The sequence below is a fragment of the Leishmania infantum genome, chromosome 26, assembly GCF_000002875.2.
Source record: "Leishmania infantum JPCM5 genome chromosome 26".
Lineage (NCBI taxonomy): Eukaryota > Euglenozoa > Kinetoplastea > Trypanosomatida > Trypanosomatidae > Leishmania > Leishmania infantum.
This window is the reverse complement of record NC_009410.2, coordinates 474492-499708: the sequence shown is the minus strand read 5'-3', so window position 1 is coordinate 499708 and position 25217 is coordinate 474492. Positions and strand designations below refer to the sequence as shown.

Sequence of the window (25217 nt, the reverse complement as noted above, 5' to 3'; positions counted from 1 at the left end):
CGATGAAAAGCAAGCGACAGTCATTCGCATTTTTCTTTTTTCTGATTTCCTATACACACACATATATATATATGTATATATGTATACATGTTTGTGAGCCGGGGCCGCCCCTCGACACCATCCTTCTCGCAGGGAGGAATATCTGTACGCACGCACCGGCGCAAAGGCACGGACACATGCTTACACATATACATATGTATGAAAAGGAACAACGAGAGAGAGGAATGAGGAGGGTATGGGAGGGAGGGGTGGGTGGAGGGGGGGGTTGTATGAACGTGTTCGTATAGGTGGCCGACTGCCTCCTCTTTCCCTACTCAAGGACGGCAGCAGGCATGCAAAGAGCAGCTGTCAGGGCTAATACGGCAGCTTCTTGGGCAGCTCATTCACCTGCATTAGTTGCACGTTGTACTGCTGCTTCAGCATGTAGTCAAGCTCCTCCTTGCGCTTGCGCCACGTGGAGGAGACCATGCAGAACGTGAGAGGCGGCTTCGCCATCCGGGCGGCGACAACCTCTACAGAGGCACGCAACACCTCGCGCTGCAGCAGCTGCGGCTGCTGTGTCGTGAGCACGCCCACGTCCAAGGCGATCAGCTCTGGGTGAAGCGTAGCGTCTGGCACCACCACCGGCCTGCGTGGGAACGCAGTTTCAGAGACGTTGTCTGATGTCGTGACTGACGGCGACGCGTCCACGGTGACAGTCTCGTGATCATCGTCGTCGCACAGGTGCTGGCGCGGATGCGAGACCAAAGAGGCAGCCTCCATCGTCATCTCCTGCAGCAAAGACGGATTGCGCGACGGCAAAAGAGGGACCGACGGCGAAGCCGCTGCCGCATCCTTCGCAGCGACGGCGTACCCCTGGTACGGCGAAAACGCCTTCAGTAGGGTGTCTTGGTCGACCCGAATGCTGCACGCCCAGTCCAGCTCATACACCGGTGTCGTCTTGCGCTCGCTGTCCTCGACGTAGTGCCGTCCCGTCTGAAAGTGGTGGATCACAATGATCTTGCACTTGTGCACGCCTTCATTGACGCCTGCTCCACAGGTGTTGTTCCATCCGCCCGCGCTCGCATCGGCGCCGGAAATAGCAGGCAGTTTCCACCCGTCCGCGTCGGTGGTGACAGCCGTTGATGGCAGAGCCGTCGAAAGTGAGTCTCGGTGACCATCCGCCCCTGCCACCGCCAACACCGCCGCCGAGTCTGCGCTCGGCAACAGAGCGGACGTTGAGGTGTTGAACAGCGTCCTGAGGTGGTGCTGCCTGCGCGCAATCAAGTCCTCCGGTGTCGCATCCTTTACGTGGAAGTGGATCGTCCATGCCCTGTCTTGCATGTGCGAGGACCACGGCATCCACAGAACGTGCTTAAGCCGCTGCACCGGGAAGAACATTACCCCTTGTGTAGCGAACTGCATGAGATGGAAGGTGGCGCTGCGCACGACGTAGCGGCTCGGCGTCGCAATGAGGGCGGCGGTGGTCTGGGGGGAGATTCGAGCGGCACGCGCCATTGATGCGGGGACGCTGGACGTGCTGGCGGCAGCAGACTCTCGGTTCCGCTGCTGCTGACTGTCGCTGTTGACAGTGCCGCACTTTGATCCAGTTGCTCCGCCAGCAGTGAGCCCAGTTGCCGTGCGTGCTCGATGCAACTGCAGCCCAGATGCACTCGATGTGTCTGGCGGCGAGGGGCGATTCACCAGCCCAGTTGGTGCACCAGACTGCAACGACAAAGGCGCCAGCACGCTCCCGATAATCCTTTCCTGGGCGGCGCCGTGCGGTGGGGGCGCGAGAGCCGCAGCCGAGTTGGCGTCGTCCAAAAGCATCAGCATGCCGCTGTCCAAACAGGCATTTAACAGGACTTGATGCACGTCAAGCGTGATGGGCTGATTCCGAAACTTTTTGGAAGAGGGCGGCGGGCGGCCATCTTGCGTCGCCCCGGGGGCGGACTCGCCGGCCGCGTTGCTGTCCAGGTTGTTGGCGCGGCCACCAACGCTGCCGTGCACGACAAGGCGGTCCCATGCGCTCTCGAAGGAGGCGCCGAACGTCGCGCGCTCGTTGCACAGCTCCGACAACAGCAGCACCGCCTCTCGCACACGCTGCATGCGAGCGGCGAAAGCGTCGTCGTCGCAGGACGGCTCTTGAAGGCCAGAACGCTGAGCCCCTGCACCGCCGCGAGCCATCACGTTGGGAGGGGGGTGAGGCGCCAGTAATGGCGACGCCGTCGGTGAGCTCCATGAGCCACCGGCGTCAGCGTTGGCACAAGCGCCGGCGGATGCATCCACGCGCAGCGCTGGGCCGCTGGCCTTCTCCATACGCCTGCGGCGGCGCTGCTGCTGCTTTGACTCTCCTTCAGTATCCGCGGCACCAGCGGCATCGGTATCTACACAATAATGTGTCTGGCTTCTGCTCCGAGGGGCAAGCGGGTTAAAAGGAGACTTCCGGCGTGTCTGCTCCTGTTGGTGCGGCTTCTCGCTCGACGCCGCAGCCTCGCTATCACTGATTGGGCTGTAGCAATCAGGCACGAAGTTGCAGCACGTCATCGTGTGCACAAACACCGTCATGCGTGGAAAATCTCGGATGACGGCAAGCGGGTCGGCGCCGATGTCGAGCAGCATCTTCTGCTGCCACTTGTCGTAGGTTTCGGTGGGGTTGATCCGATTCTTGCGGTTCTCGCGATGATGCCTTGCATCCTCGCCATAGGAACAGGCACTGCCCATGGTGAAGCCAGCAGATGTGGAGAGGAGGAAGCAGAAGCAGAAGTCCCCTCTCCTCAAAACAAAAAGAAGATCGGTAAGGGGGCGGCAGAACTGAGGAAATCTATCGATCCCGTCTTCTTCGCTCCCTCTGTATGTGCGTACGTGTCCTGCGTGTGCTCTACTGTGTGCGCGGGCCGCTCGCTTTCTTGACCCGGTTCCGTTTTGCTTGCGCCTCGGGCACGTACGCGCTTACGCCTTCCCCTTCCCTGCCCGCCCTGCCCTCACCGTCAGGCGTGCGGCGCTGCTGGTGAATGAGGGAGAGAGAGCGAGAAAGAACAGCAGCAGCAGCAGCAGAGGTGGACGCTATGGCCAGCACTTGCGCATACGCGGGTAAGTGAGTCGATGATGCGCCTAATCTTCTTTCCTCGACACACCGTGGGCGGAAAAGATAACTACACATACGAATGTGCGCATGCACGTGGAGGTGTGTGGAGACACGGTGAATTAAGGAGCGGCAGTGTGTGTGTGTGTATATGTGCGAGGGGGAGGGGGATAGCCGAGGATGATGTGGCATGCATGCGGGTGTGAGGTTGGTGAGCGAGCGTGATAGACAGACACACATGCGACCAATGATGAGCACACATTGCACAAATGGGCCACCATCTCCTTCTCTCACCATACACGCCACGCATATTTTCCCGCGTTGACGTCCTCGCCACGTTCTGGAACGTGGAGAACAGCATGCGTGAGTACCCGTAAGAGAGGGGAGAGGGGGGGGGGCGGACAAGGTGTACTGTCTCACGAGCTCCAATAAGGCACCTTCCAACTTCACCTCATTTTTTCTTTTGCTTCGCTTCCACATTTACATGGAGCATGTATATGATCGCGGACACAAGCACTTAAACGCCAACAGAGGTGTGGTCCGGCAGCAGTCGATGCGACAGCTCATCACGCACGCACATCTAAACAAAGGGAGAGGCAGTGGAAGGATGGAATAGGAAAGGGCGGGGGCACGATCCATGCGTGATGGAGGCCCTTCTCCCCACCTCTCCGTCCCCCTTCATGAAAGCACAAACGCAGAAACATACATAGGCCCAGACAGAAAGTGCAGAGGTGCACAAAGAGAAGAGAGATGACCCCACAACCGACATCATCACAGCAGCTGTGAAGCGACATCAAGGAAGGGAGGATACACCCCGATTGGTAACTCTGCACACACACACACACACACACACACACACACGAAACAAAAACGAAAACAAGTGAAGTACACTTGTGAGAGAAAGAGATAGAGATGGGATTAACGGTGACGGACAGAGGAAAAAAAAAGGAGAACACGGCTCGCCAATACGAACACACAACGTACCCGCACATGACACCCTCTCCCTCTTCCGCCCGCCCTCCCTTGCGCTCACGCGTGCATGCTTTGCAACGTGCCAGAAACTGAAAAAATAAACACAGAATTGTGAAGGAGCACAGAGAAAGCAGAAGCGCACAAAAAAAAAAGGACGAAGAGATATGAACAGAGCGAGAGCGGAGGGCGGAGCAGAGGGCGAGGAAAATCGGAGGTGGGGAGGGTACAGCGCAACAAGCTGCACAAAATAATCAAAGAGGGCAGCACAGAAGAGGGCGAGACAGAGACCACGAGATACAGAGAGCGAGGAAGAAACGCAGACAGTAAGGCAGAGCAGAACATCGCGAAGATGGAGGTAAACAAAAGACAAGGACGCGGAAGACATAGGAAGACCCCAAACCCTGCATGCGTATGCGCCACGGTTTCCTCGCGTCTCTTTCGCTCTTCCAGCGGCCCACAAGCACCCTCCTCCCTCGCACTCACGCGTTCTCGCCCATGCTCGTCTTCTCCACGCCACCTCCGGCGCAGAAACGCGTCGCAGATGGTTGAACGACATAAATACTTCCCATTCGCGTTCCTGTGTGCTTGCGCATGCTTAGCGGGGGAGTGGAAGGGATTAGAGGGTGGAGAGAGCAGGCCTGCGGACGAGGGAGAGAAGGCGGTCAATGATAATGCGGAGCGAGGCACGGAAGAAGGGGAGAGAGAAAGACCCACAGGCAACTCGCACTTGGGAAGTGCTTTGGAGAAGGGGGAGGGGAGGGGAGTCACAAGTAGAAAAAATACGAACTCATCAAGAACAAGACCACGAAATGGAGAGAGGGAAAGAGTGGCTGCTGACAGCGCCGGGAGGGGAGCGGGAAGTTTGCATACGAATACGCAGCAGGAGAGTTTTCGAGAATATCGAGGTGTGCGAGTATGTCTATGCGTGCGCACACGTAGTAAAGGAGAAAAACGCCAAAAAGAACTAGAAAGGCCAGCGGGACAATAAAAGGCAGCCCCCCTTCCCTCCCACACACACACACACACACAGGCAGACAGAGACAACGAGGCTTTGATCCTTTTCCATCACGATGTAGTCACACCTGCATACAGGGGGTGGGTCGGCAGGGCAGGCAGACACAGAGCGAGCGAGAAAATGTCGGCTAACGAACCAGCGAGGAGTGAGTGAGGGAGGGGGAGGGGGTTGGTATGTCCAATGCCTGCTACACAGCAAAAGAGCAAAGACAGTGACCACAGGAAGAAGGCGAGAAAAACACATATCTATGAAGGCTCGCCCACAGCTGCGAAGGGCGGAAAGAGGCGGAGAGATGTGAAGGAGGAGGGAGGGGGACGACGACTTGAAGGGGGTATACGAGAATCAGTGCTGGGGGAGGAACGAAGCACTGCGTCGAATTCAGCATTCGAGATGGTCTCCGAACGTCTTACGCCCCACACTCTCTCTCCTCCGCGACTGATAGCGTGAGAAAGCATGCACGCGTATTTTGCGCTTCCCCGCATCCGATTCAGCAGCAGATGCAGGCGCAGCGAAGACAAGATGCCACGATGATGGCGAGCCCCCGCCCCCTCTTCGCTTCCACACAAAGGCACACCCTAAGTGTCACATGGTGGAAGCATACACATACCCACACACATATGCACACTGCCGAAACAGCCCTCTCTGCCCGTGAAAAAAAAAGGCGACTAATGCGAACACTGGCCGACCCTCAAACGACAAAGGCGCGGTGATCCGAGCGAGTGAAATGCGAGGTACTCACATGGACGTGCCTGCGTTTCTGTGAAGGTGCAGCACTCACTAGAGCGGACTCGTTGAAGTTGAAACCGATGACTAGTGAGCGGAAAAGCGGCTCGGGGGCGTACGGAGGGAGGAAGAGAGAGGAGGCAGTTGAGGGGCGTGGAGAAGATGAGGTGGCAAACGACCACGGAAGAGAAGGTCGCGCCTTCCTTACAACGGACGGGAAAACAGTACAAAAAAAAACGGAGAAGAAAGCACAAGAGAAGGTACCCAGACAGACAAAAAACACGCGAGTGACACACAAAAAGGAGGGTCTTCAGCGATGCCGTCGAGCACCTCCACAAGCGGTCCCCCATCCTCTTCCACCCTCTCTCTCCGATGTGCTGCTGCTCGTTTGATCTGCGTTCCTGCGCGCTCGTGTTCGTGTCGACACGCGGATAAGGTCAATGCCGAGAGAGGGTGAGAACACTATTCGATGATGGTGCCCCCTTACTCACTCCTCGAGATATATATTACAAAATATTGTGTATATATTTTTTTGACAATAAACAATCCCCTCAAAGAAAGATGCGCCTGGAGCGCAAAGAACCTGCGCAGCATCACCACCACCACCAATCACCACCATCGAGAAAACAACACAAGAAGGGCTCCAGAGCACCAGACATCCCTCCTTATGGGCCACGCATGCACATAGGAAGCTGACAAGCAGGAAGAAAAGGGGAGAAGAGCCCCAGAAGCCCATGCGTGCTCAGATACAGTGTAGCATGAAGCAGCACCGGCAGGAGCGGCCCCGGGGCGTCCTGCACACGGTGGGAGTGACGAGGATGGAGTGCGTGAAATCGAGAAGCCGAACAACAATGAAACAGGAGCTGACGTGTGTGGGTGGGTATGTGTGCGGGGAGTGGGAAAGGCACGGAAAAAGTAGCTAGGAAGCGAGTGCGCAAATCAAGCTTAAGATAAGAACGTAGGTGGCAGACGCCAACGCAAGAAGAGAAAAAAATAAGAGGTGAGAGGGGCACATGCGCACACATATACCTCACCTCCTGCAGATGTATAAAACGAACGAGGCGGTGCTTACATGAATCTTCGGCAGAGCTAGAAGCAAACAGCGATGAGCGGGGACAGTACGAAGGAGGGAGAGAGCGAGCGATATTGCTAGCGTAGGGCAAACAGCGTGATCGACAGAAGGGCGCCCCCCCCCCCCCCCCCCCACTCCAAGCGAGCAACAAGAACAACAACGAAAGGAAGGGAAAGAAAACGAAAGGAAGCGAGCAAAGGTGCAGGTGCCTCCGCGCAGCTGCTGCATGACCATGGAAAAGAGAAAAGCAAACAACCAAGCGACCCCATGACGTGCGCAAAACAAAAAAAAACGCAAGATAAAAGGACACGAGAACGTAGAAGAGGGACGCACGCGTACCCCCCTTCCCCCACCCTTCTTCCCCCGAGCTGGAAACAAAGCAAGAGAAGGGGGCGGGGAGTGGGAGGAGAAGTGTGGGTGGGTGAAGGTGCTCGCAGCATGCGGAGTGAAAACGCAAAGGAACGAATTCGGAGAGAAGCGACAGCAAAGAGGAGCGCACGCGCACACAACAAGAGGCGAGCCCCAGAATGCAGCGAGGCAAGAAAAAAAAGGAACAAGAAGAAGGTAAGTCCGTTGTTTTCCTCTGTTCTTCTTCTGAGCTGCTGCAATCCTGACCGCTTTCTGTTCCCCTTGCCCTTTGCTTCCCTGTCAGCCCTCCCCCCTCTTCCCCCGCACCCATCCACCGCTCGCTCCCGGCTGACACCACCACCAAACCCGCAGACGCCAAATTTGCATACGGCGGTGCCGCTTTGTGCCACTGGAGCACGCGCGTGCTGAGAGGACTGAGGGTGTCAGGGCGAGGCGTAGGCCGGGCAAGAGCGAGCAGTTGGGTGCGAGGGACGAGTCAGAGCGGAAGAAGCGGTGGAAAAGCTCGTCGGGCAGGAGAAGAGAGGAGCCGAGAGAACCTCGTTGGATCTTGGAACCACCTTTTTCATTGCCGTCATCGCCACCACCCTTTACAATCTGTGCTTGAGCAAACACATATACAAGGTCCAGCAACGAAATGCCAAAAAGAAAACTCACGCGCACGTACGGCACGTACGCCCGCTCTACGCCCACTGGCCACCGCCTCCTCCCTTCCCGAACCCTGTCTCACGTTTTGGAAGCACGGGGAGAAGTAGCGGAGGAGAGGCAGAGAGATGTCGACATGCGCCTGTATGCCACGATAAAGGCAGTGACGCTCTCTCGTAGGCGTGCGCGCATGGTGCGTGTACGCATGCATTCATACCTTGTACACCCACCCAAACTGCGCGACGGCCAGTGGCCGTAGGGTGAAGGGGAGGAGGCGGCATGACACTTCAGGAAACAGCAGCGCGAGATAAGATAACCAGAAGAAGCCTGTGCAGAAAACACACACTCACACGAAAAGCAAAACACAAGAACCGAGTCATCGTCTCTCTCTTACACTCACCCACCCACACCCTCACACGCATACACACACCTTCCGACACCGCCCAACGGCTGAAGCCACTGAGGCACACAACGGAGGAAGAAAGGCCCGAGCAAAAAAAAAAACAAAGGAAGAGCACGGCGGCGGCGGCGGCAGCGAGGAGCAACTGGGGAGAGCGGACAGAGAACAACAACAACAAAAAAGACTGCAAGAAAGAGCAGGTTTAACCGAACGGGGCGAACAAGACGTCAGAGGAAAACGGCCAGGGAGAGCGGGTGAGGGAGGGTGGGTGGGTGGTGGAGAGGTAGTATTACGAAAGCGTTTCGCTTCGAGTCCCTGCGCATGTGCGGGAGTTTGTATTCGTACGCGATGCACAAAGAGGGATGGGCCTTTCGTTTCGCGCGCGTCTGCTTCCCCTGTTCAAGTTGACAGAAAAAAGAGAGAAGGTAAAGGCGAGCCCAGCCGAACAGCAACGTTGACCCCATATGCGTATTTTCGTGTCGCTCCGTCGTACGCCCAGACGGAAGGGGGCGCCGAAGGAAACGATAATACGGGACCACTCGAGGCAAGAGGAGAAGGACAACGAGCCAGGGAAGCAAAGGACATACACGCATATATACATATGTATGCGCATATGCTGAGGTGTAAAGCGGGGGGGGGGTATGCTGGGGAGGTGGCCGAGTAGGAAGGAGGCGAGAGGACGACCCACATCGCACTCCATCGCGGGAGGGAGAGTTGGGCATATGAGTGCCAGCCTTTCCTCCGTCTCTCACCACTCTACCTTCGAAACACGCTCACTCACAGGCAAAAAAAAAAGAGACAGGTTTCCCCCTGCATAACCGGTAGACCGATGGCACAACGAAAAGATGATCATGCAAGCGAAAACAGGGCACCCACCACACAAAGATGCATTCACGCAGAATGACGATGAGAGCTCCTCCATCCCGCACCCTCGAAAAACAAACAACCGAAAGAAATAGGATGCCTCAATGACAACGACGCCAACGCAAGGTGCACACGTTGCAGCCGTAGGGAGGTCCACTGCTTATATCGCTCGACGCCGCGGCAGCGAGACAACAAAAGAAAAAGAAGATGAACAAAAAAAAACGTGAATGAGAAGCAACGAGATCAAAGGAGAGATGAGCCCCCTCCAAAAAAAAAACACCGAAAGGATGACCGTGAAACTACTTGCGACGTTGTGCATCCCGCATGCACCTCCGCACCAGCATCAAAAGCAGCAACGTAAACGAAAGCCTATATATATAGAGGGAGAGGGAGGGAGTGAGACACACACACACCACGCAAAGGGAAGCGCTCGCAGACGGCATAACACCAAAGAAAAGAAGAAATGAGCGCCCCTGAAAGCCCGGCGGAGATGGATGATGAGGCGAAAGGAGGAAGGAAAGAAAGGTGGGCTGTCGAGCTACGGAGCCTGTACGCCCCAGCCCCCTCTCCCCTCTGCCTCGTAAACAAAAAGCGTGTACATCTGGAGCACTAGATTCATCGCACACAGAAAAGCTAGAATCAATAAAAAAAAACAGAGAGAGAGGCTGCATCGACGTTCACTCCACGGTCATCGGGTCTCTGAAGGGGCAACAACACCAACCGCGTACGGCGCCATAAAGCTCTCGCACGAAACCCACGCGTGGAAGCGGTCATACACGGCTGTGGCATCGCGCCCCCCACAAGCTAGCAGCAACTTCTCTCCGCCGGGGTGGTAGCGCTGAAAGGCGGTGCAGTCGTAAACGACGTTTCGGATGACTATCCACAAGTCATCCGGTGTGTTGTGGGTGGAGACCTCCTGAGGCGTCATCCGCGGCAGCCGCGCGTTTCGTGAAGCCGCCGTGGAGGCCGGCTTTGGGGGCGACGCCCCACCACCAAAGTGAGTGGCGCCTCCACTGGCGCGATGGTGAGGCGTGTGGTGGCGCTTCTGCTCCCGCCTGCGCGATTCCTCTTCCTTGGCACTCAGGTGCGCGGCCCAGTCGCGTATGGAGCAGCCCGGCATGCGCGGCACCTTGCCTTGCAGCAGCCCCTGCAACGTCTCTGCATCCGGCCGCATCACAAAGCCGTCCTGAAAGCACGGTGTCGAGTGACCCGTCGAGGCACCCGGTGGCGACAACTGAAATGTAGAGTTGCTGCCTTTTCTGCTCATGGGTGCCGTAAGGTTCCCAGAGGAGAAGAGCGCTGAGATCGGACGGCCCACAATACTCGTCACCGTCGCTGCTAGAGAAGCGACCGAGGAGGTGGCGAAGGTGGACGCGGCGCCGCGCGGCGGGGTCGCGCTGGCCGGCGCCGCCAAGCCTTTCTCGTCATCGCCGTTGTGCATCTGCATGCAACCGCAGGAGTTGTCACAGCCAGAGCTGCTCGAGCACCGCTGGTCGCTGCTAACAACACTGCCACTGAGACACGCCTCGCTTGGGCCGCTGCGCCGCAGACTGGTGGGTGGCACCAGCGTGATAGGCATCACGTCTGCCTCCGATGTCGGCGACTCGCGCGCGCACGCCGGGACGTTGTGGACCAGCGCGGACGCAGGCTTGCTGCTGTGGAGATAATTGTGAGGCAGGTGCTCCTGCGGTGACTTGTCGGCGAGGTCGACGAAAGAGTTCCGATTTATGCTCGAGACCGTCGACGGCGACGACATCCGAGACGCGGAGTCGTCGACGGAGAGGCGAGGCGTGTTCGTAACATTCGTGGAAAACAAGAAGCTGCCGAACTTGGAGACGGCGGCTGACCTGCCACTGCTGAAGCCGCGATCATCGTCATCTACGGCGGGCTCGGTGCGGGCGGGGAACGACGATACGGACGACGGCGTGTAATGTACACGGATCCCTTGTGCGCCGTCCTGCTCGGGGGACGTGCATCCAGAGCTGTGGGGAGACACGCTCAGGTGTGCCGAAGCACCACAGCCGAGTCCGTGGTGATGCTTATGAGCGCTTCGCGCAAGAGTCGAGAAGCCGCCATCAGTGTGTGCCGCTCTTCGGTGCCAGCCTTTGTGCTGGTCACGACCGTGGCTGCCATGACTGTTACCGTGCACGTCTTCGTTGGTGCGGCTGCGCTGCATCACTGCCATCGGTGCAGAGACGCCTGTAGCGCCACTGCGAGCGAAGAGCAAGCATGAGGAAGCCACTGGTTGGCTGCTCGCCCGCACGTGCTGTCTTCTACTTTTATAGGTGCTACTCGTCGCGCTTGACGTGGCTAGCGAGGTGTGGGCGAAGGTGGAGGGTTGCGGTGTGCTCGTGATTGCCGCCTTTGGGAAACTGCAAAGGTTTGATGGCACCATATTGAAGAGATGAGGTGGTCCGCTGCTTCTGGGGAAGCGCTCCTCCGTCTTCGCTATTGTTTGTGTCGTCGACGTCTTTGCACCCACGTCCCCACTGACCCGCGCGTCGGCCAGCGGGGAGTGCCTTGCCGCACCAGCTACGTCGATGGCCTGGGCACCGGTACAGCTGGCAGAGGCATCTGCACCAACCGAGGCTTCCCTGGGTGCGGCCGCATCAACAGTGCCTGAAAGCGCTGGTGGCGCCGCTGTATCGGAGGCTGAGTTGGAGGAAGTCGCGGCCTCACGGGGCGCCGCTCTCAACGCCGTCGCCGCGCCGCTCAGCGCCGGGCGCCGGCTCTCTGCAGAGCCGTCGACTAAAAGCTCCTTGTCGTTCATGCCGTTGCCAAGATCAGGGGAGACGGAGCTGCTGGCGTTGGAGTTGTGTCGGCCACTCTGCAGCTCAACCGCGCTGGAGAAGTAGTTGACGACCACGCCCTTCGTGGCCTTGCCTGCGAAGACATTGCCGGCGCCACCCAGGTACACGCGCCGCTTCGGTGTCGGCGACACGGGCGAACACAACGATGACTGGCCAGGCATGGTCGCTGCGCCTGAACGGACACTCAGGTACGCCTGCGACCGCGCACGCGGTGAGATGTGAGACTCTTGCCTCTGGCTGCTGGTACTTGCGAAGTCCTTTTGCGTGGCCACGCAGCGTGGCTGCGGCGCTGGAGTGCTAGCTGCGGCTGCCATGTGGTCCGAACTGTCTCCCTTGGCCGTAGTGGCGCCGGACCAAGGCGTTGCGAGAGGTGGACGTGGCCCTTCCTCGAACGCCGGCATGACGGCCGCGATGGGTGCCGTCCCCAGTGCAACGGCAGGAGTGCTGCTTGGCACAGGCGACGGGCCGTGTGGGGAGCCGGCGCCGCCGGAGTTGTGGCTGCGACCGGGGTGCAGCTTGCTTTGAGCACCTGCGCGCAGGAGCGCGGTGGCATCGTGCTCGTCATCTGCGGTGAGGGCCGCGTCAGCGCCATCATCCCTGCTCTGCAGAGTCTTCGAGGCACTCGTGCGGCGGAAGAGGCGCCGCAGAGCCGCCGGCAACGACGAATCAGAGTCTGTACAGGGAGCGCCAGCATTGCCCGCTTCTGGAGTGGCTGTCGGCGCGGTGATAGAGGCTGTCGACACGTAGCGTGGGGTCCTCTGGCGACCGGGGCCGCAAAGGTCGGCTAAAAGTGAAGCATCTGTTTTCTCCAGCTCTACGGCATCGTGCAGGGCCACCGCGCTCATCGTGGCTAGGGCTGCGGGGCGAGGATGCAGCACCGGTGAGGAGTCGGGCGTGGATTCGGCGGAGGAGTGGTGGAGGAGTGAGGCGAACACGGTGGCGGCCGCGGCTGGCAGTGAGGCGCTCACCGGCGCCTTGTCCGCAGTGGGCGGGTCGTGCACCACCCAGTTACTGGGCAAGGACGATGCAGCAAATGAGGCTGCAGTGCTGGATAGCTGCATCGACGGCGATCTCGAGGCGATGAGAGAGGGATCGCCTGAGAATGAGGTGTGCGTGGAGCTACCTGCGAGCGACCGCGGACACGTCTCCACGAGCGGCGTGCCAAGCGCCGAGGCAACGGTGGACGGGGAGGAGGGCAGTACGACCGTCGGTGTGGAGGTGGTGATCACTAGGGACGGAATCGACGGCGACGGATTTAAAGGGAGGAGGCCATCATAGCGATCGCTACGTGCACTAGTAGCACGCTGCGTTGCACGCTGTTCCATTCTCGCTTCTCCCTCTGTTCCCCTCCTCACTCTCGCGTCGTTCAGAAGCGGCAGAGGGAGCGATGATGGAACAAGCCGAGAGGTTCGTCACGATCACGCAAAAAAAGACGAGGCTACTCACTTCTCCCCTCCAAAGATATATATATATATATAGCAAGCGCGCACGAAACAGAGTGAGCAGGGAGGGTAGGTAAGAAGGGGTGGGTGTGCGGGCGGACACAGGGAGCGAGCCCGAAAGGCGCACCTGACGGAGAGCTGGAGCAGCAGCTTGAGAGAAACAACGAGCACAAAAACCTGAAAATATGGTGCTCGAGATGACGCAAGGCAGCACACCCACCCACACAGAAGCAAGAAAAAAGAGTCGAAAAGTGGTGATGGATGATTGGTGTGGGGAGACGCAGTACCATGAAAGAACGGGAAGGGGGCGCCCGAGAGACGAAATCGGGTGCGTGTGCAACCCACGAGGGAGACGGAGAAGGGAAGGGCTAGGTAAACCACACACACAGACGCACACGCACACATGCAGAGAGAGAGAGAAAAAGAGAGATGAAGACAAGACGGGCGAGAAAAGGCGTAGAGTGAAGGTGGCCGATATACACACACCAGACACGAACGCACGGGCTTATGTGAGAGAGAAAGCAAGGTAGGCCAGTCAGATAAGAGTTTCGAAGAAGGAGAGGTAAGGGGGCGGCGAGCGACGAAACAACGTCAGCGTAAAGAGTTGCGTTGATGAATGCGAAGAGCAATGGGCAGGGCAACGGCGAGCAGAAAAGGCAGCGCCAAGGGAACGAGCGCACACCGGCGCACGCACAGGTGTACAACCCCTCTCGCGCCAAAGTCAGCAAACAAAAAACAAAACGGAAAACGGCAGAAACAGAAGCAGAGGGGAGCGAAAGAAAAGAAGGAGCTCACCGCCGCCACGACAGAGGAAAGGGTGTGTATGGGGTGGTGATGGTGGTGAGTGGAGAGCAGGCGCTTGAATGTGTATGGGGAGGCGGACACAAGAAACGGTGGTCTTCTTCTTTTCCTTTCGTCTTCCCTTTCGCTCTTATATATATATCGATAGGCCGTAAAAGCTTCTGTCTGTCTATTCCTGTGCATGCATGCGTGCTTGTCTGTGTTGTCGTTGCCGTTACATAGCAGAAGTTGGAAGGGCGAATATATATGAAAAAGAAAGAAAGATGCGCGTGCGAGAAACAAGGCCGTCGAGTGCACGAGCGAGACAGAGGGAGAGTGACGGAGGATGGATACGCCACTCAAGCACACAATGAGGGATGTAGGGGAGTGGGGCGGTGAGTGGCGCAGGGTCAAGGGCGTATTTGATTTCTTTCTTATGACTTTTTATTTCCAGTTGCTTGCTCTCTCGCTCTCACTTTATGTATGTCTTCCTTTTTGTGCGGTTGTGCGGAGTCGTGCGCGCAGATACACACACACACACACACAGACCCACACACAGAGGCAACAGACGCACGCCCACGCTGAAACAAACAACACAAAATAAATAAATAAATAAAAAAGCAAAACCAACAAAAAGAAGAGGAACGAAACAGAGGGGAAGATGTAAATAAAAGCACAGGAGAGATCGAAAGCGAAATCAAGTGTGCGATCAACCAACGACCTAAAGGGCGGGCGAGCGGGAGGCCTGAGTGCCGTCTGAAGAACGCCACTGTAAAGGCTCACACGGGTAGCAAAACAAAGAAAAGAAAAAGCCGTAGAGAGAGAGAGCGTGAGAGAAATGACGATGATGCTTATGTGCACGTTGTTATTGATAAGCAATCCCGCCTCTCTTTCACTGGCACAGCTGCACACGCGCACGTACACACACACACACACACACACACACAAAACAAAAAAAAAACAGAGAAGACCTCACTTTGCCCTCCAAAATCTACGGAACCGTTTTTTTTTCTCGTGCCTTCGCAATCGCACAGCGCCCCCAAAACAAACCAACAACAAAGTTAAAACTACAGAGAGGGGGTGTGGGTTTCACGCAGACACGCGCACGCGCATTCTCCCGTCACGCGAGCAGCGTGGAGCACTACCACCACCACTACGATGACAGCAACAACAACAAAGAAAAAAAGGACAAACGAGCGGGAGGCAGGCGAGCTCACCTCTTCCCTTCCACCTTCCCCTGACCTTGTAGGTTCTTGTGCTCTCGTTGTGTGTGTGTGTGTGTGTGTGGGTGGGTGGGTTTGGCTCACGCTTACTGGCGTACAGGCGAATGTGGTCTTCTCGCTGCCGTCGCCTGTCCCTCCCGTGGTTGGTTGGCTGGTTCGCCCTCGATGGCTGGGAGGGAGGGCAAGGGAGCACAGAAAAAACTGAAAAGCGTAGGGGGTGGGGAGCACTGCCTGAGCTGTGGATGCACGGTGAGGCGAGACGGGAGGGGGGGGGGTGGACAGGAGAGGAGAAGGTGATGAGGCAAAGGAGAGTAGGAAATGGTACACAGAAACTTCGAAATGGGTTACTCATGCAGGCACGTGTGCCCATGCGATCCCGCGAGCCTACACGCGGGCATTGCAAACAACCCTCGACATACACGCCTGAGCGCACACATGACCTGTGCGGCCGGATCATTTTTGCGTCGTTGCCGCATGTGCGTGGGGCCCGTTACACGCGAGTTTCGCCCTCTTTTGTTTTCCGTGACGCCCACGCCGTGCCACAGAGGACTCGCGTGCTGACGTCAAGGACAAAGATTTCAAGAGAGATGATCGATCGACTCGCGAGACAAACAGCGGCTGCGGCTGCGGCTGGTGGTGAAGCGCGAGAAACGTAAACGTCAAAAGCCCAACCAATACAGTAATGCACGACCAACCGCGCAGATGCAGACACACACATACACACACACACCTAATACAAAAAACGAAAGAAAACATCAAGCGAAGCAGCGGCGCGCGACTAAAACTTCAGCACCTCTCGCTGCGTTACCTTTGCGTACCAACGCTGCCCATCCGCGCTTCTGTGCTTTTCGTGGGCAGAGATGTCGAAGACATATGGGCCGCGCAACGGCGTTGGTGCCCACCCGTCGCCGCACTGCGCTCGCTGCTCTGAGGAGAATAGGTGACCCGGCTCCCAGGAGGAGACGCTGGCATTGGGGACACCACCCTGCATGCTCTGCAGCATACTCAGCGGGTCGTCTGCTGCACTGCCTCGTCGAGTCTTTCCTCCACCACTTGCAGTAGCGCCTCTGCCCCCGATCCCCTCGCCGCTGCCGTTGCCGTCGCCGTCACTGCTGCCGCTATCGCTCCTTTGCTTCTCCTGCTGCTGCGGATTCACGGCTTGGCCGTGCTGTTGCTGCAGACGGCACATCAGTTTCGTGGCCTGCGTCATCTTGCCCTGCTCTAGCAGCACCTGCGCGTCTGGAACGGTCGGGCCCCAGAACGGACACGCAAAGTACATGTCCGCTTCACTGCGCAGGGCAGGCAGAGGCGCCGCGTCGGCCTCGCCACCACCTGAGGCTTTCTCCTTCAGCGTTTGGGCAGCTGGTGTGGCCTCTGCTGCTTCCGTCGCCGGCGGCGGCGGGGCGTAACGGGGCACGTCGCGCGTCGTCCACAGATCCCAGGGCACCGTGGTGTTCAATCCGGGTGTGGGAGGGGCCGGTGTAGGTGGCATGAGAGGTGGAATGGTTGACGCAGCGGAGGCCTTGGCCGCTGGCGCAGCCGCTGACCAGGAAAGCCGCTCCGCCTGCATCATCTCTACGAGCGACTCATCGCTGATGTCCTCGGGGTCGATCGACGGTGGCGGGCGCGTCGCCCAGGCGGAGAAACCGAACGCATGCGGAGGATCTGCTCCCGTCGCCTGGTGTGCAGGGTGGAGGCTGCCGGGGTGAGCCGTTGTAGTCGCCTCTGGCAGCTCCGCCGCGCTCGTGACGGGTATCGTAGCGGCGGTGATGGGTACCACTGGAGCGCGAGGTATCGCAACTGGCATGAACCTCGACGCTCGCAACGCTGCCGCCTCTACGTCGCTGTCCATGGTGCGCTTCTCTTCGATCGACAGGCGCGACTCTGGCGCAGGTGCAGCGGCTGTTTCTGCCGGCGTTGCGCTGGCAGAGGTCCGCACCATCTCTCCCTCCACCATGGCCCGCATCTCACGCCGCGAGTCGGCCAGTGTGATGAACAGCCGGATAGGCCTGAGAGAGGGAGTGTGGGGTGTCTCAAGGGTGCAGCGTGCCGGCGCCGCCAAATACGCCGCTGCATCCGAGCCAGCCTTCACCGTGGCCTCCTTGCTGCGCAGCATCTGCGCCGGCATGCGCTGATATTGGATCACGAGCGGGACGTCCAGCGGAACGTGCAGGCCACAGCGGCTGCGCGTCGTCGCCCACCAGAGCAGGAACGCGTCGAGGTCCTTACGCGACGAGCTCTCCGAGACACCGTCGAGAAGCTCCTTCGCCGGCGCAGCATCCTGAAGGACGGATGACGAGACAGGCAGACCGGTGGCGCGCGACGGGCGGCGAACAACGCCGAGGCCGCAAGCAGGCTGCGCCGCGCTTGGCTTCTCCGGCTCTTTCATGTCTGCGCTTGCGCCACCCTTGAGCGGCTCTTTCGCAATGGCTGCCAGTGGCAGGAGGGCGTGCCCGTAGGTGTCCATCACCACGAACACGCCGTCTGGCCGGCAGTAGAGCCCACGCGATACCCAGCGCCCCTGGCTCCAGCAGCCGGCGTACACACTGCCGTCGGCGTAGCGGCGCAGAGCGATCATGCGGCGCTGGGAGAGACGGAAGAAACACGCATCGCATACCCGCAGCTGCTGCCCATTCACCCCGGACGCGCTGGAGCTGGCGGGGTCGCTCTTCGCACTTGGGACACCGTCTCCTGTGACAGTCGAAGGCAGCGACGCGCGGTGCTGCGTGCAGGCATCGCAGAAGACATCCCCGCAAAGGCGGCAGTGATGCCGGCGAAGGAAAAAGGAGAAGGCCGTGCCGCACTGCCCGCACTCGGCAGCGGCGTCGTCGTCTATCATCACTGGAGCAGTGAAGCAGTCGTCCCGCTCGTTGCCGTCGCTGTAGGTCGTCTCGTACACCTCCCCGGTGACACGCTCGTAGATGCGCGTGAATCCGGATGAGGTGCCCTGCACCCATGACCCTTCCACCACGCAGTCGGCAGTGAAGAGCAGCCCTTTGCCATTCTGCTTGTTCTGACTAAAGTCGCCGTAGTAGGCCCCACTGGTCGTCACGAGCTTGCCCATCCCTTCCATCGCATCCGACACAAATGTGCCGCTGTACACGGAGCTGCCATCGGCCAGGTGCAGCATTCCAGTGCCGTGACGCTGGCCATGCACCCACTCGCCATTATAGACGGAGCCGTCTGGGCTGTAGCCGATACCGCGGCCGTGCGGCCGGACGCCACATGTGTCACTCTCCTCCACCTCACCGCGGTAGTGCACCGCGTGCAGCTTGCCCTTTCGGAACTCACCGAGCAGCACGGAACCGTCGTCCAGGTAGTAGACGCCCTCGCCATGCCATGCGTCTCGCTCAAAGCCGCCCTCGTACCACTCGCCGTTGGGCATGTACTGCGTACCGAACCCGTGCCGCTCCCCGGCGCAGAAGCCGCCGCGGTAGTAGTACTGACGCCCCCACCAGAGCTCGCCGTAGACGTGTGGAATGGTGTGTGATGTGTAGCCACTGTAGATAATGTACTGCGTCGGCGGCAAGATCTTGCTGCAGCTGTGCCGCACCGTCTCTGGGTGGCCGGAGAGGTTTGGCGTCTGGCTGGAGGCCGACGCGGGCGGGAGAGCCGACGCAGGTGATGTACCAGCCACCGCACTGTCGTTGGCGCTTGAGGGTGACGCGGCAGGGGGAGTAGATGGCTTGTCTTCAGTAGCTGCCGCACATGCTTGGGTGGGGGCCAGCAGGTCGTGCGATGCTTCATCGACAGCTGAGGCTTCGGAGGAGTCTGCGGTGGCCGCGCTGCACAGTGCGCTGTTGCCAGTCGGCAACCTTCCATCGTGTTGGCGATGCTCCACCTCATCGAAGGCTGTGGCTGGAACAGCGGAACGCTCGGGAGAGAGGGGCAGGGACTGCCCAACGGCCGAGACCTGCCGAGAGGACTCCTGACTGTGCGCGACCGTGGACAGCGGGTTGGCCGGTTCCCCGGCCCCGTCGTCGACGTCACCACCGGCGACGGCGTTTTTGTTCGCGCCATCGCGAGCATCGTGATGGGCAGCCTCGACGCCGCTGTTGCGCCGCGCCTCACGGTGGTGCTTGTCACCCTCGACGACGGAGGCGAACATCGACATCGGTATCCATAGCTGTGTGTACCGCAGCTTCCACAGAACCGCGCGCACGCAGTCTGCACAGACGGGAACCGTCGAGATGCTCTTCTTGTCGAACGCGTGATCGACCTGCTCTGCAGAGAAGCTTGGGAAGGTGATAGGCCGGGCAGCGCTACCGCTGGCGCTTGTGAGGGTAGTCTTCGCAGCTGCAGCGGTCGAGAGCTGCACCGTCTGCTCCGCCGTCAGGTAGGCGTGACGTAGTAGTGCTTTCACGTCCTCCTGCTGCGCCGGCCCCTCTGTGTCCATGTGCCCCAGGCAGGAAGAGCATGCCGAGCGCAGGCACAGGGTGCAGTGCGCGCGCTTGCGGAAGAAGCTGTAGTCTTTCCCACACAACATGCAGCGCGCATCGGGGGAGGGCGGCGGCGACGGTGGGGTAAAGGATGCCGGCGCATGCTCTGCAGCGTCGCCCATGCGGCTAACCGCTAGCGGCGACGACGCCACAGTCAGCCGCCCACCAGCAACGCGCCGCGGTTCACCACTCACGTCCTCCGGGGCAGCCACCAAGACAGAGGTGTAGCACGATTGCAGCCGCGGAGCAATGGGGCGCGGCACCGTGCTGACACAGTTGCGCGATGCTGCCCGAGCCGTCTGCCACGTGATGAAGTGATCGAAGGCGGACCACGGGCGGTACGGTGTGGCCAGCCGAGGGACGTTGCCGAGCCACTCCCCGGCAAGCACGACACCGGAGTCGAAGTAAACAACCCCGGCGCCGCTGGCGCGGCCTATCACCACGCTGGACGGTGCTTCCGATAGATGAAGCGAGTTGGCGCAGCTGGACATCTTTTTCGCCGTAGGGACGGGCCACGGTACGGAGGCTTGCAGCCCAGCGCCGCTACTGCCAACGGCAGTGGTGGGCGATGCGGCTGCTGTGCTTTGTGGCGCGCCTCTCCCGCCTTTCGCAGTCTCTGCCGCCCACGGTCGCGGCGCGCCCACGGCAGCCGACATGCTTGGGGAGTGGTACAGCTGCGGCCACGGCGTGCCACCTGGCAGCGGGGACGTCTGACTCCCAATCTGGGGCAGCACCACTGCCGCGTAAGTACTCAAATCCATCGTGTATGGGCACCAGGAGCAGGAGAACGTGAAGTGATTGCCAAAGTCAACGAGCACCCGTCGCGGCTGGTCGTTGTCGCTTTCATCGTGCGTGTCGCCGCCGCCGCCGTCACCAACGCTGCTGGTGCCGTGGCCGATAAGACCAGACCCGATGAGCCTTAGGAGGTACGACATGCCAAAAGGATCACGCGCCAGAGCGACGCTCGTGCTGTTGCCGTCCGCATCAGCCGCGTCACTGGTGCCCTGACCGCCATCGGTGGCATGACCGATGCTCCTCGACGGTGAGCCCTTCTCTGGCAACCTCAGCGACTGCGAGCGACGCAGCACGCTCGGCGAAATCGTTTGATACACCGGGGTGATGCGGTTACGCTGATACCAGATGCCTGCCCCGCTCGGCGCATCGCCACACCACCCGCTCTCCAGCACCGACCCATCCGGCCACCACACGCACGCGCGCGTAGCGTCGCGGGCGCCGTTGCGAAAGCGCCCAATATAGACGACGCCATTTGGGAAGGCCCATACACCTTTGTCGCAGTGCAGCACATCACGGACCCAGCGCCCCTTGATGAGCATGGACGGCATCGAGGCAAGGCTGACGGTGTTGTATCGACTGCGGGACGCACCGGCGGCGGCATTGCCGTCGCCAACACCACCGCTGCCCCTCCGACCTCTCTCCGCCTTCACCCCTCCAGCGCCGTGGGTGGTAGTACCACCGCCGCCGCTATCGCATTGGCCGCCACCGCCGCCTGACTTCCGCTCTTCTGCAAGGTTCAGGGAGCCACCGACGAGGCCGTTCAGGGCAGGCAGCTTGAGCACGCCCAGCCCATCCCGTAGACCGTTACGGAATAGGCCAAAGAAATCGATGAAGAGAGGGGACAAGTCAGCGCGATTCGCCGTGGCACCGCACAAGGATGTGTCGGTTGCTGCCCCCTGTGGCGCCCCGTCGCCGGCTGCACGGCGGCCTTCTTCATGTCCAGCGATGAACGACGCGTTCGTCGAGAGGGTGCTAGACCTGCCATTCCACATCGCGCTCAGCTCCGACGGTTTCAGGGTGGAGCTGCTTGAGCGCATGGCGAGGAAGATGTCCACCGGCATCGTTAGCCGTCCAATACCGTGAAAGACAGACCCGTCCCACTCCCCCTCGTACCCCTCCACGAAGATGTTTTGCTGCCACCGCCCAGCCTGGATGGTTTTGTTGGCGCGCTGCAGCAGCCCCAGCCCATGCCGTATACCGTGGACGTACTGCCCGCTGAACTCAGCCTGCTCCGCGGCGTAGCGCATGTTGCCGGCGCCGTGACGGCGGCTCTTGTGAAAGTCACCAGCGTAAAAGTCGCCGTTCGTGTACCAGAGGAGTCCTCTGCCGTGCATGTGCTCGCCGTGCCACTGCCCCTGGTAGCAGAGGTAGTTCGTGGTGCTTGCTTTGCCGGCCACGATGGCGGTACCGATCGTTGCGGTGACGCTGGGGCTGCTGGTGCCAGGAGGAGGAGGCGTGGCGGGACCTGGGAACAGCGTTGTGTCCAGAAGGGACGACTCCGGGCTCTCCAATGTCGCCGCAGCAGTTGCTGCCGCGGCTGTGGTGGCATCATCGTTGACGAGCTCTGCTTGCAGCTGCTGTGACGACTGCTGATGCCAGTGCATGGTGCCGATGGTGCGCTCGCCGCGCACAAACATGCCAACAAAGGTCGATACACCCGGCACGATCACGGTACCTTCTCCGTGGATGAGCCCGCTCTGGAACTCGCCGTGCATCGTCGCCCCTGTGCGCTTCAAGGTATACTTGCCTTGTCCGTGGCGCAGCTGGTCGCGCCAGGAGCCTTCGTAGACGTCTCCATTGCGGTAGCGCATCGTGCCGTGCCCGTCGATGCGATCCTTCTTGAAGGTGCCAAAGAACTCGTCACCGTTGGCGAAGCGCATGATGCCCTCGCCGTTGCGCTGATCGTACTCCATGGAGCCCTTGAAGAGAGACCCGTTCGGGTACATGATCTTGCCGTTGCCGTGGCGCTGGTCAAAGGCCCAGTCACCGTCGTACACCTCACCGTCTATCTTGCGTAGTTTTCCACGGCCATGACGGCAGTTGTCGCGCCACTCCCCCTCGTAGACGTCGCCGTTGTAGTACCGCATCAGCCCCATGCCGTGGCGGTAGTGCTTGGCGTCGAAGTCACCAATGTATTCCTTCGGCGCCGCAGCGGTCCCGACGAGCTCGAAGGGTGAAACGTACGAGAGCCCCTTCAGCAGCAGGTTGCTCACCCCTTCCCCAACCCCGCTGTCGCTGCCGTTTGTGTTGCGGGGCCGGTAGTCGACGTATTTGCGCGTGTAAGAGATGGTGCCCTTTCCCTGCATCTCACCCTCTATCCAGGTGCCGTGGTAGGTGAAGCTGCTCGTTACCAGCACACCGTTACCGTGGAACGTGCCGTTGACCCAGTCACCGCCGTACCGGTCTCCTTGCCGATAGCGCTTGCACAGAGCCGTGAGGGTTGCCGCCGCCTGACTCGCGCCGCCGCCTTGCGGCATACCTCGGCCAAAGAAGAAGGAAGCGAGTCCGCCACCCCCGCCGCTGTCACTAGCAGCGGCTGCCGCTTCGGCAACGGTCAAGTTGGGTTTCACCGCTCCATCATACTGGAATAGTATGATGCCACAGCCGCACGGGATGCGACACCTGCTGTCCTCCACGACGGGACCAAAGTAGTGACTGCCATCCGCGAGCACGAGCGACGGCGTCATCCCTTCACGTGGAACAAAAGTTTCAACCTGAAAGGTCGTGACAGGGCGGGTGAGCGGGGCGTTGGGGTCGTAGTACTGCGGTGCTGCATCCGCGGTATTATTCCCGCCTGCCGCATGCGCCATCACACTCAAACGCAAGAAGAAGATGGCGATCGGAGGAGGTAGTGGCAGGGTGGGCGGGGCACAAAATCGAAAAAGATTGCTTTATTTTGATAAAGCGGCGGAGGAAATACTGACAATGATAAAAAAAAATAGAACAAGACAGAAAAAGCGCACATAGAAGCGCAGCAGCAGCAGCAGGGCTAAAAAGCGGCCACAGACACAGACACTAAATGACACAAAGAGAGCAAATCGAGTCGGGGTGAGCCACTCGGCACAGGGGCCGGGGAGCGGGAGCGAGCGTGTGCGAGACGCCCCAGCCGATGAAGAACAGAAAGGGGCGAAAAAGAAGCAGCGATGAGAGAGGAGAGGGGGAGGACAGAGGGAAGGATGACTACATATATATATATATATATCTAGTGTACGCGTATGTGTGTAGAGGTGCACACCCCGTGTGCGCGCACGCTCTTGCAGGAGTGTGTGCGGGGTGCCTGTGTGCAAAAACAGAGCGGGAAAACAAGACGGAGACAAGCGCTGAGGCGAGTCGAGCCCGGAGGATGAGGGAGGAGCAAATTATAGTGCTGATGATGGGGAGGTGTGTGTGGGGGGGGTGCAGCTCAACTGATGCAATGTACAGCAGTCACTCTCAGTGCTGATTGAACCGCTTCTACAGATGCAAGGCCCCGCTCATTGGGTGCGGTGGCGGTAGTGAGGGCGGGATGTCGACATGCACATGCAGATGGTGCCATGGAAGCCGTTGAGTGAGCGGCGCGTGGTGGGGAAGACGGCAGAGCGACACAGAGTGTGGAGAAGGGGTGGGTGGGAAAGGTGGGAGGGAGGCGACAGCGATGATGGTGATGGTACAACCCGAACAGCCAATGATGACTGCCTGCAATCATTGTGCGCCAGCTGCGCGCCACCTTTTCGCGGTTAAAGAAGCATGCAGCGTAAGCCTGGCTGTAAATGACCGAAGAAGGCGGAAGGGAAGCTACAGACAGATGCAACGGCAGCAGCGGGGCCGCAGCTGCGCGTGCAACATCCGAATACACACATGGGCCCCACAAGTACACGTGCCAGTCTTCTCCCCTGCTGCACGTATGCGTGCACTTGATCTCTCTCATCTCGCACGCTACGCTAGTGGCCCGCGCATGTGTGCGCCCGCTCTCCATCTTCATTTGTTCTTTCTTTGCGTACGTGCAGCATGTGGGGCGCCGGGAGAGGGAAAGAAAGGAGCCCTGCTCCGCGAGTCGCGCACACGGCACTTCGCGTCCATGACAAGCCAAGCGGCTGCGAATGGAGTTACCCACATTTCTCTGTGAGCGCTAGAGTGTGCGGTCGCAGAGGGAGAGAAAGGCGTGATGAGGGGGACACCGCGATACTATGCTCTTTCTTCCAGGTGCCCCTTCTCTGCCACACAACATGAGCCGAGGCCCACTCTAAAACCCACGGGCCTGCCACAGGCACCCAGCGCGCGGTGCAACGCAGCCGCAGACACGCATCACAGCAGTGCGCCGACACAGTCATCTGTGCACGGCCCCTGACCCAAACTCTACCCACCCACCCGCCTCGCAGGGTGGCACTCAGCCTCCCCAGCAGCAGGCAGTGCGAGGGCCGAGCGAGACGCGTTGGCATCACGCTGACGCCTTGCCCATCGCATGGATGGCGCAAGCACGCTCACGGTCGCGGGTCGCACCGGCGCCACGCCGTCCAGGGATTGGCCGCCGGCATCCGTGCCACTGCATCGCACTGACCTCCCCACGTCCTAGGCACCCTGGCCCTGTCACCACCAGGGGGTGGTTCGGCAGTGGCTGGGATAGGGAG

At 59.6% G+C, this 25217-nt stretch overlaps 3 protein-coding genes across 3 annotated transcripts; all 3 read right to left on the bottom strand.

Moving 5' to 3' along the window:
• Positions 1-354: 354 nt before the first annotated feature.
• LINJ_26_1420 (conserved hypothetical protein) lies at positions 355-2703 on the bottom strand (the record flags this gene model as incomplete). Its single annotated transcript, XM_001470452.1, has 1 exon — positions 355-2703. One exon carries the CDS (start codon positions 2701-2703, stop codon positions 355-357), a length of 2349 nt encoding a protein of 782 aa, XP_001470489.1.
• Positions 2704-9809: 7106 nt separating this feature from the next.
• On the bottom strand, positions 9810-13256 carry LINJ_26_1410 (conserved hypothetical protein; the record flags this gene model as incomplete). The annotated part of the gene is made up of 1 exon (XM_001470451.1): positions 9810-13256. One exon carries the CDS (start codon positions 13254-13256, stop codon positions 9810-9812), a length of 3447 nt encoding a protein of 1148 aa, XP_001470488.1.
• A 2898-nt stretch (positions 13257-16154) lies between these two features.
• On the bottom strand, positions 16155-23420 carry LINJ_26_1400 (conserved hypothetical protein; the record flags this gene model as incomplete). The annotated part of the gene is made up of 1 exon (XM_001470450.1): positions 16155-23420. The coding sequence occupies one exon, from the start codon at positions 23418-23420 to the stop codon at positions 16155-16157; it is 7266 nt and encodes a 2421-aa protein (XP_001470487.1).
• Between the last annotated feature and the right edge of the window lie 1797 nt (positions 23421-25217).